At 34.4% G+C, this 13,115-nt stretch overlaps 2 protein-coding genes across 3 annotated transcripts in view; one reads left to right on the top strand and one right to left on the bottom strand.

The window, feature by feature from the left end:
* LOC134251903 (uncharacterized) overlaps positions 1-13,115 on the top strand; it is a 280,050-nt gene that overhangs the window by 48,379 nt on the left and 218,556 nt on the right. The window lies entirely within an intron of this gene.
* LOC134251884 (triple functional domain protein-like) overlaps positions 1-13,115 on the bottom strand; it is an 88,986-nt gene that overhangs the window by 40,192 nt on the left and 35,679 nt on the right. For both annotated transcript variants that reach the window (XM_062734307.1, XM_062734306.1), the window contains 5 exons: positions 12,643-12,777; positions 11,941-12,006; positions 10,410-10,670; positions 9,822-10,096; positions 7,405-7,531 (listed from right to left, as the gene is read on the bottom strand). In XM_062734307.1, the coding sequence (XP_062590291.1) occupies positions 7,405-7,531; positions 9,822-10,096; positions 10,410-10,670; positions 11,941-12,006; positions 12,643-12,777 (864 nt within the window). The remainder of the gene's footprint in view (positions 1-7,404; positions 7,532-9,821; positions 10,097-10,409; positions 10,671-11,940; positions 12,007-12,642; positions 12,778-13,115) is intronic.

Below are 13,115 nucleotides of genomic sequence, written 5' to 3'. Positions count from 1 at the left end.
TCTGAGGCAAACATTAACTGACCTTTTTTATTTTAGCATGTTTCCAATGGGCAATTCGAACAAGCATCATTCCAATATACTGAAACGCCATGTTACCAGCAAATCACAGAGAATTTCCTGGATGCTATTTTATTTTACTTCAAGGGCAGATTTTATGCTCCAAGATAATTCATGGAATTATTGTAGATATCAGTTCATATAGAGACTCACTCTATACGCACCACATTCCAGGCCAATATAAATGTCAGAACGTATATTTATACCAAAATACTTCAATAATAATGAGGAAACAAATATCTCCACACTTCCCAGCTTCTGTTTAATTTTTGTGTAGATCTGAGAGTGTCCGTACGCGAGGTCCCTCCACCGGAATGAAGAATGCAACCGAGACTTTATACAGCTGACCGGTCAGTAGACGTCCAATCTAACAGAGATGTCTGTCTGCTGCCTAATCCAACTTTCGCACAGTTGATAATCCTTGACAATATGCCTGTACCAAGTCAAATAATCACCACAAGAGAATTTCCGTAATGAAAAAGACAAACAGACACATAATCCATTTTATACAAAATGTCAGGTGGTATAAGTACCGAAATCTCCCTTCACACAAACCATTAGTCTATGAAAAATACGAGACAAATCCTAATGAATTTTCCAAAGATATCAAAGCTTGCTTAAAGCAGTGTCAAGACAAAGCTTTCCACCGAAAAAAAAAAATCCACCATACTTGACTTGTATATTTCCGACAGTAATATCTTAAACATCCATAACTACCTGATCACTGTAACACTCAGCTAATGTACAGAGAAGTCATACATATCAAAAGGTAACACATGTTTTCTCAGAAGGTCAGCAGTACTCAATCCTCAATCGGCTGTTTTTCTCTCTCCCCCATTCTGGCAGGGTAAAAACTGTTTTTCCTTATGTTAGAAAAATCAGCATAAAATCAAATAAGCTTGTGTTTCCCCAAGGTTTTGATAATATACTCAGGTATATGAATATGCTGCGTCAAGGTTCTTAATATGAAAAAAATTAGCTGGAGGTCTCAGCTAAGATACGCATTGATTTCATCCCCATATGGACTATATAGACGCTGTCACTGTACTGTTGTATTGGATCATATTGACAAACAATAACGTCATCTACCGAATGGTTGACGTCAAAAATTTTCTACTTGCTTTCAGTTTTTTTCTCACATTTTTTCTCTTCATACACATACACAAACAAAAGCTGACATAACTCTCAGCAAGAATAGCTCAATGTCTCCGATGTAGCGGCAGAAAAAATAAATCTCGGCAAAAGCAAATATTGAATTTGTGCAAATGATGCCCCAATTGGAGGTGAAATATCACTTTACTCTTGGGGACATCTGATTAGTGCAGTATTGTTGTAATCAATACAAACATAAGCTTGCATTTAGGGACAATTCTTCACCATTTCCCAAGATGGAAAACAAGAATTGCAGAATTTGCATATCTTAAATCAGGTATTCATGATGCCAGCCAAGAGTAAATTGTCGATATGATGAAAAAGTGGGAAGTAATCTCCACTGAGAAATGGTACCTTTCTCGTTTGTAAAGTGTGTTAAAAAATATATATATTTAAAGAGTACTAAACAAAATATGATTGACGTATGGGATATTGATTTTTCCCTCTTATCTGTACAAAATCGAAAAATTGTAAAAATAAGCTTAAAGATCTAAACATTCAAATACTGTAGAAGTACTTTTTTCCGCGTGGTATTATTTTACGCTATGTACGCGGTCTCAAATTTTCCGCGGATATTTGTCCAAGCGTACTTAATTCAAATGTAAGGCATATAGTGACAGTCTAAGAAATCCGCGTAATTTTCTACATTCAAAATTGAGATTCATCAAAAAAAGTGTTTTATGAAGCAATATTCATTATTCAATAATTTACACAAACAAAGATCCTGAGTTTACCATTATAGTAATATAGGAGATAATCTGCTGCTGTCATATGCCATTCATCATGAAGTACACACCTATCCTCTAAACTTTCAAGTGTATATGGTCGTATTGCTTTTTGTGATGTGGTGGGAGGAGGAGGGATAATTTCGTTACATGACAAGCAATGTTCAGCTTGGTGTATTGGGTAAATGGCGCCTCGCAGTTGGACAACCAAATCTAAAAAACCTGTTACATCCTCTCTAAAATCATTGTTACTACACTTATGTAATGCGATGTCAGTTTTGCATCAGGGAATTTACACATGGAAATGATATCAGGTTTGGTTTTCAGTCAGCTGGGTTTTTTTTCTCCATTCAACTTAAAAGAGGCATGCTACAACAAAGTTTTATTTGATGGATCCTTTAGACATCTCTTCTGAAACCATGGTTTCAGCATGAAAATTTTGACATAAGCTCTTATAATCATTTCGAATGGTTTATTTTTGTAGAAATTGTAAAAACTGTTTTATTTGCAAATAAGACCATTTTCTTGTTTAAAATTTGCTGCTAATAAATGCGCAATACAATCCCTTGTTCAAAAGTTTTTTTTTTTTTTTTTTCAATTTATGTGCATTTCTTTATGAGACTACCTCTAAACTGAAAGCTGTATTTCTATTTCATGGTAATTTGAAATGAACTATTTATATCAAACTTAAATGCATCTGCATATAGATAGATAAGCTTTGGAATCAGGAAGAACAAAGGCTTCCAAAACACATAGTTATATTTAAAGTGTTAAAGAGATAATAAAATAACACACGAAATTCCTGACAAATTCCAAAGTCTAACCACTTGCTCTCATACAGTTTTCTATTACATGTATATACATAAAAAACTTGGTAAATGTATTAACTGTGTGAACTATGCACATAAATAAACACTGACTGATATAATCTGTTGATAGAGTAACAAACCTGGACACCTACTGAACAAGGCAGAGAAAACAACATAATTTTTCATGTAATTCTCTACCCCTCTGTCAAAGTTAAACAAAATCATTATTTTTCCTCTCCACAAGATACAGTTATTGTGTCTAACAGACAGACTTAGTCATCTCTAAGGGTACAGAGCTTGGTATATCATCACAAGTCAGGTATACCTCAGAATGCCTCGTCAAGGGTTCAAATGTAATGCAACAGGAATATTTATATATAACTGTATGAAGTTTGATGAAGATACCTTGAAAAGTGAGTTTAATACACAATAAAAAGTCAAGTCGAAGGTCAATGTGGAAAGGTCAAGAAAAAAAATAGACATAGATTATATTTACATCAAATAATGTATCAGTGCATAAGCTTACATAAAATCTATATATAAAACAGTTTATTTGAGCTAAGGTCTGGCCAAGGTCAAAGGAGAGGTCAAAGTAAAAATAACTTTTGATGAAGTTAAATAGTTTTTCTCAATATGAAGCAACATATGAAGTTTAATAAAAATATCTTGATGTGGTTCTTCAAAACTAAGCTAAAAAATGTGACAAAGTAAGGTCAAGGCAATAGCATAAGTCAAGGTTAAAATATATTGAGTAATTTCTTTGAACCTGGGGTAAATGCAGTAATAAAATGGGATGGAAGGACAGGAGGACAGAAGGATGGGAAACAGATGTGTCAAACACTTAATTCCCCTGACAAATTCAGGGGGATAAAAATTTTGATGGTGTACATCTCTCCCTCTCCATTAAAAAATTCAGTACTAATATTGAATATGATGTTTGTATTCAAAGAGTTTCCCTATGCACTACACAACAGAACTATTGGCAATATAGAAGCTTCAAACAGCTTCCTGACCTTTGCTTTAATAATTCTACACAGAAAAAAAACTTTCTTGTAAGCAGTAGATGAATGTAACAAGAAACGAGCTTGGCAGATATGAGATCATAAAGTCTGACCATTCTTTCACACTCATCCAAACCCTCCAAAAAATTTTTTGTAAATAACGAAGTAATAAAAACTATTAATGTCCCCACATGTTTCTACATCTGGAATATCTTTGTGATTTTTTCCTTTATGTCTTAGGGTACTTCAGAAGAACTGAAACACTTGAAAATGCAACTGTTAAACTAAAATATTGGTTGTTCCACCTATGACTTAGAAAGAACTAAAAAAATATATAAATTATAAATACCAAGTTCCAATACTACAGGGTAATTACTTTATAAGAACAATAGAATTTGAAAACTCCCCCAAAATTATTTGAATTCTTTTAAGTACATATGGAAACCCGGCAGTTTTCCTCCATTTGTCAACTTTCCAATACATTCTCTGCCAAATTAACTAAACAACCCAAGCCATAATGGAGACAGGATTTTGATCTTTTCATTTGGTTTTTGGCAGGACCATCATTACATCAATCAAAGACATTGCTGAACGCTAGCCTGGTCTTCTAAGCTGTCGATTTTGTTAGAACCCCCCTGCCCTGTATTCTGGGCTTGTAAGTAATGATCAGTTTTTGTTTTTGCCGATTTCTGAACACTGTCTTATGATCTCGCTTCCTTTTTCTTACCGATATAATCAACATCCTATTAAATACGGGAGGAATCTTCTTGCATAAATGACTGTGATTTTGCCCAGATCCCAACAAATTACTAAACATACAGAATGTAGATGGCTTAATTTACGGCTGGCATAGCAGAAGCTTTTACACCTCCCTTCTCCAGCACAGTTTGTTTGGAAATAAACCAAGGCTGAGGAGATTGTCTGATGAAAAAATACCAAATAAATTAAATTCCCTTGCTATAAAACATTCCCATCAAAATGCAGTGGCTTTCCAATATTTCATTACTTCATAATTTATTTCTATGGCACTTGATTTTTACAAAATGTTTCAACGACAAGTTCAAATAAAATGTGCCAACATAAAGTGCTTTTAGTACAGTACTGAAGAATTTTTCTTTACTTGCTTGCAGAAATAATGAAGCATCCATGGAGGTAAAATTATTAAATGATAGAAATTAATGGGGATGTATGATGCATGATGTATTTATTATGAAGAAATGAAAAGGGAAATATCTACTGAATTTATCAGTATCATATCCCCAACCTTTCCCCATGCAATGCATCCATTTTCCCTCAAAAAATAATGTCTGTTAAAATCTGCTACTTGTTTTATCACATGTAACCAGCGAAGAACTTTACATGAGTCACTAAAGAGCATATCAGCTTCTAATGCTCACCAAGAATTAGCTATATTAAAATACATGTAATAAGAATATGTTCGTAGGGCACAAACACCCCATCCAGGGGAAATTTGTAATGCAGCATGGAATGTTCCATAAGACACCTTTGGTGTCAGATATAATAAAACAAGGAATAATTTTTACATTTTTGATATACAGAACTGACCTTTTTAGTGCAAACATTTTTTTTTGTAGCAAAAAAAGGAAAATAAATGCAAAATGAGAAATAAAAAGATAAAGGTCATAAGAAAGGTCAAGGTCGAAAAAAAACAGTTGACAATTTCTAAATATATATTAGTCTTTGTCTTGATAAAAAATATCTTTACAGTATGTTACTGAATGCAAAAGGAGGAATAGTGAAGTCAAAGTCATATGGAAGATTATTTCGGAAAATCTACAGTCGAATGTATTTCACCTATAAGGGTCAAAATCTGACTTTTGATAAAAATCTTTTTAACAGTTCCTTATATGGATACTGAGCTGAATGCAAAGTTTGACAGATGGATAAATGGAAAGGCTGAAGGTTTAAACATGACTGGAAAAAAGCATTGTAGGCACAGACCATATTCCTGCTGTGGCAAATTAATTCTGAGAGTTTTATATATCAAAGGCTTTCCAGGAAATCTCAAGCAGAGCTGTTCATCACATACAATGCATGTGTTATATTGGGAAATTAACAGATAGACATCAAAAACTACATGCGAGATTTTTGCTTCAACTATAAGGATATACCGGTGCACTTGACACTTGTGTTATCAGGAAGATTTATATTACAAGCTTAATTTTTCAAGAAGCATGTAACATCAGAACCTGAGATTTTCTGATTTTTTGATGTGCCAGATAAGAGCTGCATCACATCAAAATAAGTGCCACCTTTTATTCCATCTAGTTATCAAGATCAAAGGTGATTCCCATCAAGTTATGCCCACTTCATATAATCTTATATTCTCTTGTAATTGTATTGAATTATGTATTCATTTTACTGTCTCTGATCTAATAAAGCGGTGAGCGGTTCATAGACCCTGACAGATAAAAGTCAAGGGAGGTAACTCTAAAATAATTCATAGGAAACGTAATGAGCCTAAAAACTCTTTACATCTTTTAATGAACTGGTGAATTCACTGGAAAAAAATTTCTCCGGATTCATAGTTTGTTACAATGGTTACTTACAAACAGGATAATGATTACTTATAAAGTGAATAATGACTCTTTCACAACTTCTGCATAGTTTCCTATACATAACTGTTCTCTCCTCCCAAAGACTTAGCTCTTCTCTCTATCCATTTTCGGGTAGACTTTACTTTACCGGTCCCCAGATCCGCAAGATCCTCGCGCTCATTGGACTATGACGTAACAACTACGTCATTCAACCGAAATGGGTTAAATTTGCACACTATTCGACTGATTAGGGTTAGTCGTGCACCCACCTGAGAGATTAGGGTTAGTCCTTGCACTAGTATTCGACTGATTTTGGTAAGTCTCGCGTCCATCCGAGAGATAAGGGTGAGTCCTCGCACATTATTCGACTGATTAGGGTTAGTTTAGCAACTGTCCGGGAGATTTCGTCTGAACGTCTTAGTCCTTGCATACCATCCGATGGATTAGGGTTAGTGAATCCTTCTTTTAGTTAAGTCAAGAAATTCAGTCGTTTCTGTAATTTTTCCAAGATCATAATTCAGATTCATAGGCATTTCCTTCGTTTGTTTACATGGAAGATTAACTAAGTCCGAAAGAAATGACACTAAGCATGTGCTGCATGGGCTTCATTCAGAATTATTCTTTGTCGATTTTTTTTCCATGAATAAACAATATTTATTCATTTTTTAATTTAAGAGAACGAGGTTTAAAAATGAAGTTTTAAACTAAACTTTTAACCGTTGAATTCGATTTTTGGGTCAAAAGGCCAAAAAAACTCGTATTTAAAATTTTTTTCCATCGCACACGCGATCTCATATATACTGAAGTCGCCTTCGGCGACACTACATTTTAGCGCGTTTTTCTGGGGACCGGTAAAGTAAAGTCATTCCCCATTTTCCTCTGTGTATTAATGACAGTGTTCTTTCCTTCCTCTGATTTGGCTTTTCTCTCTATCCATACTTACTCTATCCTTACCATCCCTGACCTAAATTTTCTCCCTATTCATCTTTTACTAAGTTTTCTTTCTGTCTTTTTTTCTCTTTTTCTCTTCTTTCCAACTGACCTACTTTATCAGTTTTTTACTTCCTTCTGTTACATTTTTTTCTCTTTCTCCCTGACTTACCCTAGCAGTTTCTCCTCCACTACTGCTGCTGTCTGTTGTCATGGTGGTTGTCATGGAGATCATCGAGGTTAGAGATCCTCTTCTCTCGATCGGTAGAGAGTCATCAAAGGACACGTCTTCTATATCCCTAAATAATATATTACACAGGTTTAAACACTATATACTGTAGTACTCAGTGTTCTTGAGACCAATCCACATTTTCATAATCTATATTGTACAAACACGAGGCCCTCGGGCCTTATAGGTCACCTGAGTATCATGTAACAACTTTCCAGCAATTGAATTTGGTTAGTGTTTTAAACCAAAAGCCATGAAATTCACAATTTTGAAAGAGGCACAATTGTTTATCATAATCATACACTTAGCATGCTTTCTTTGGTTACTTTATACCGAGAGGTAGAGCAGAGTATCAAAGAGAAGATACTTACCAACAACCCCCCCCCCATACCCCTGACCCAGGGGCCTTGAAATTGACCATTTTGGACATCATAAATATTTACACAGATCATCGCCATAATACCCAGGAGCAATGGAAAAGATTTTCAAAGAATTCGTGCATTTTCACTATATAATCATTAAAGCCCCATCCTAACACCAGAACATCTGACCCAGGGGCCATGAAAATCACAATTTGGGAAGAAACATCCTTCCTCATCATAACTATTTGCTTTGTTTATTGGTTTAATACCCAGGAGCAGAAGACAAGGTTTTTAAAGTATTTATGCATTTTCACTATATAATCAATAGTGCCTGTCATAACACCAGAACCCCTGAACCTGCAGAGCTGCCAACATTCTGAAATGAAAAATAGTAAGGCATGGTCCGGGGACCGCCCCAGCCCCCTGCCGCTGAAGATGTTTTGTAAATGGACATGCAATCGGATTTGAGGCACAATTTTGACATGAATGCGATCGGCCATCTAAAATCGAAACGACGATACAAGCAACCAATGTATTTAATTATAATAGTAGAAACTGCAACATTATGACCATTATAAACTTTGAAGGAGAAAAACTGAAATCATAGAGAGAAATAAGGCGTATTTTGGATGCTAATTTTAAGACTTACGCCAAAATCGTAAGGGTTGGCAGCTCTGAACCTGGGGTCATGAAATTCACAATTTTGGAAGAGGCAGTCTTATTCAACATAACCATGTACATGTACTTGGTAAGTTTATTCAATATCCAGGAGCAGAGAAGAAGATTTATTAAGAATTAATGTATTTTCACTATATACTAGTAATCAATAGAGCCCCACTCTAACACCAGAACCCCTGACTCTGGAGCCAGAAAATTCACAATTTTGAAAGAGGCATTCTCGCTCATTATAACTATGTATTTAGTAAGTTTGCTTATCCAGAAGCAGAGAGGAAGATTTTTAAAGAATTAATGTATTTTCACTATATAACCAATAGAGCCCTGCCCTATCACCAGAACCCCCAACCCTGTGGCCATGAAATTCACAATTTTCGAAGGGACATTCTTGCTCATTATGACTTTGTACTTATTAGTTTATTCAATGCCCAAGAGCAGAGAAGATTTTCAAAGAAATAATGCATTTTCACTGTATAATCTATTTAGCCCCGCCCTAGCACTAGAACCCCGACCCTGGGGCCATGAATTTCGAAATTTTGATAGAGGACTCAATGGTGATTACAATCATGCCAACAGTTTGACTGCTTGATGTCCAAGTGTAAAAAAGAAGATTTTTAAACATTGCATTAATTTTAGTGGTTATGGCCTCACCCCTCAGGCCCCAGGAGGGCAGGGACCATGAAATTCACAAATTTTGTTCGGTGTGTTCCCATTTCGCCTTAACTAAGAAATTCAGGTAAGAAAAGGATTAAGAGTACTAAGGCGAAATGGGAATTTTAAAAATTTGTACGTATTATTACTGGGTTGATATAAAAATTTAAATGATAAAACTTTTTAGAATGAATTTAACAATTAATGGGGATTTATGAATACTGTAAATCACTTTTTATTCGTGAGAACTTTATTTTCGCGTAATTACGCGAGACAGTGTGCTCGCGAAAAATAAGATCTTGCGTATAATAGTATTCCTTAAGATTATATAAAGCAATAATCACAATTCGTGAAAATTTTGTCTCGCTTATCAAGAGTCAATGACTATCTCGCGAAAATAAGGTGTCGCGAAAATTTAGTGATCTACAGTACTGTGAATGAAATAATATGTGTAATACCAAAAAATACTTTATGCTAGATATATTAAATCTTCATCACCTTAATTCACCTGAGAGCTTTCTAAGGCAAAATGGGAATGCTAAATTTTACAGTTAAGGCGAGATGGGAACAAACCATTTTGTTCCCCTTCACCCATAGGTGCTTTGTGCCAAAATTGGTTGAAATTGGTTGAGCGGTACTCTGAAAACATGAAAATAAAACATTCTGCCTCACCTCTTTGGGAAAGCAAGAAGCTGTGCCTTGGTGGCCTGGAGTGGCTTGATGGTGGTGGGTTTGAACAGCATGGCCGGCTTATCCTTCAAAGCCTTGGGTATATACTGCATTCTCTCCGTCATCAACTCACGGACTTTCTTGACCCAGTTCTGTTTGGTATCTAGGTCTTTGGCTTTAAGGATAATTCTGTAGTCTGAGATAGGCACTCTCCCAGTCCACAGGGCAAACTTGGTCTCATCCCCTTCTATATGTTCTGTGATGTTTATATCTGATATCTGAAACACAGATTTTTTTAAATATAAAAGATTGTACATGTAAGGGTGGTTATCATATTTTACATAATCAATGAATATGCATCATAGCTACTGGCATTTGACAACTGAAACATGTTATTAAATTTGAAAATATATCTACTCAAAAAAAAAAAAAGAAACAAAGCAAATCTTGAATAAATTGAATCATTGTTTTTCTAAAATTTAGGGATGTTAAATGTATGTTAAATGAAATCTTTCCTTGTTCATAGCATTAATATATTTCCACAAAAGCAATTAAAGAATTATGAAAAGCAAGAAAGATGCCCCAACTTACCATAAGCCTGAACTTGTACTGATATTTAGCCTTGCCATTGCTGTCCTTCATCTCTTTGGACAAAATGACACACATGTCAAACAGGAAGAGGTGGCGGTCCCTCCCCTTCTTGATCAGCTGTTTGGGGTCCCACACAGTGAACTGATCCTGGAGGAAAACATCCCCCAGGGCCTCAGGTTTCTCCTCCAGTCCCTCTAGGAGACTCAGATGCATGGCATCATTTGCCCTCTTAGGAACATTCATCATGACCTCTAACCCATCCTGTTGTAATACAGTTAAAATGTTACAGGATTTAAAAACACATTATAAACACGGTTTTGTTTATAGAGTAGTAAAGTACTGATGATAAATGATTTTCCTTGCAAAATAATGAAACGCTATTAATATGGTGATGACGGAAATTTCAGTATTGTACAATGATAACAGTCAAAATTACATGAAAATGAGAACATGAAATCAAATGATAATCATTTTTTTTGGCTTTAGAACATGATTAATAATGATAATCAGAAATTAAACGTTAAAAATAGTATGAAATATGTCTTAATTGTCAGTTTCAATCTCAATCCTTTCCATCCATTTTACATCGAGGTAAGGTTTTCTTTCATTTGTTTTTTAACTACCACTTAACACTTTTTTTGCCTAAAGTTGCACAATTCAAAACTAACTTTAATTTAGCAATCAAAACCAAAATGACTTTAAGAGAAAGGATCTAAAAACCAATAAACCAAATCTAACACTTTGCCAGTCACAGGAAATAAAACAATGTATACTTATGAAATTAAAGAACATCTTAATGCAATCCATGCAATTTGAAATTGGTTAGGCAATGAAATTTTGTTAGTGATGAGAAAATCAGCATGCCAGTGAGTGTACCATAGGGAAAATTTATGATGAGTCCTATTCCAATGGGGACCTGTTTGTAAATGTTATAAATGACATGTCAAGTCAGTGAGATTTTAGATATACAATGTGATATTTTTTTTATGAATGATTACATGTATATTTTACACTGAATCAGGTTCCAGAAATTTGATAATGAAAAACACATTATCTTTTTTTTATTAAAATTACATGTGTATTTACATTTCATGAAAATTCTTCACAGCCTACTCTTGCCCCCCCCCCCTCCCCTCACCACTCCAATTACCTTTTTAGGGGTATTTTTCCTTTCTGTCTACATTTTTCTTATAACCTGGGTATTTCTCTTTAATTTTCTAAAGAAAATAATTTAAACAGCTAGCACATATACACAGCAGGTGATTTCCACCGTGCATTGTTCATTTTTTCTTGAATTTGTAGAATGAACAAAAATATTATATTTAATGCCTTTGAAGGATCAAACTGCAAAACTCTCAAACCATACAAATTTTATATATGGTATTAATGAATTATCAAAAAAAATTGTCTGAGTTTTTCAATATTTGTTCCCTCCTGTACACTGATAAAGTAACACAATTATGGAGTTGGTCTGGAAGAATTTTCAATCTATAACTGTTCAGAATACCCCGAGAAGCCATGTACTGCTTACCAAGAGTTCATAGTACCTCAGTGAGTCTTTTGTCTTGATGGCTTTTCTTAAACTATTGTAAGAGTTCTACAATTCATATTAGTACAGGCATAAAATGCATTAATCCAACAGAACAAAAAAATTCTACATCATGCAGGACTTTTTCCTTTTTTTTTAATTCCTAATCTAAATGGAATCAGGTGTACTCAAATTTGTTTATGCAGGGTCTTGGAAATTGTGGGATGGCTTGGATTTGGGTTTAGGAAAAATGTAAAATATTTTCTACCTGGACATCTTCTCATCTGTCTACCAAAGAATCTGATTGCTACATAAATTTAAGTTAGAGCTTTTTCAGACATTTAAATTCTTTAAATTTCATATGACTTTGTAGGAAATCAACAAATTCAGGGTGTATGCATTTGTACTATACATGCATGTACATAAAAGAGGACTAGAAGTTTCATATTTTGAAAGTGAGTGGACATTCTGAAATCTTGGAATATATAGGAGAGTCTTGCATGATGTACTTGCAAATTAACAAAACAAGAAAACCTATAAAAAAAAATGCATTATTTTCAAATTACATAAAACTTGCAAATTGCTAAACAAAAAGTACAAATGCTACTGAGTTTTTCAGTAAAATAAAATACAAGGAAAAAAAGTAAAGCCATGCAATCATAATCAATCATAATTCAAAAGCTGCAACCCTAAGGAGCCCCAAACCTTGATTTCCCCATTGTGCCCCTCACAACAGGAAAGCAGATCTTTGAGCAGCAGTTGATACTTGGTGATTCTCTGTACAGGTTTGATCAGGTAAGATGCTAGGGGCTCATTCAGCTTGTGTTTGGCCTGGACCTCCTAAAATTACATTTAAAAAAATCTACCAGTAATGTCAACAAATATTTCAAATAAATTCATCACAACTTTCCACTATCAAACAGAGAAAATGTCCTGACAGAATAACGAGTTTATCCAAGATTTAATTAAATGCATACAAAGAAGTATGTTTAATAATATATAGTCCAAATAACAACTGCATGAAAGTGTGAACTACGCACAAAAATAAATTTCTACTTAGCTGTTAGCATAATCAATGATAAATCATACCCATTAAGTAATTGATTTGTGAACTTATATTCTGAAATTTTCAATTTCTAGCTGCTTTAAATAAGTTAAAGCAGTTTTCAGTTCAAAAG

This window comes from Saccostrea cucullata, unplaced genomic scaffold, assembly GCF_032062105.1.
Source record: "Saccostrea cucullata isolate Sc308-1 unplaced genomic scaffold, CSIRO_AGI_Scuc_v1 ctg599, whole genome shotgun sequence".
Taxonomy (NCBI): domain Eukaryota; kingdom Metazoa; phylum Mollusca; class Bivalvia; order Ostreida; family Ostreidae; genus Saccostrea; species Saccostrea cuccullata.
Note: the sequence above shows the minus strand (reverse complement) of the source record. Positions and strands in the feature narration are given on the sequence as shown.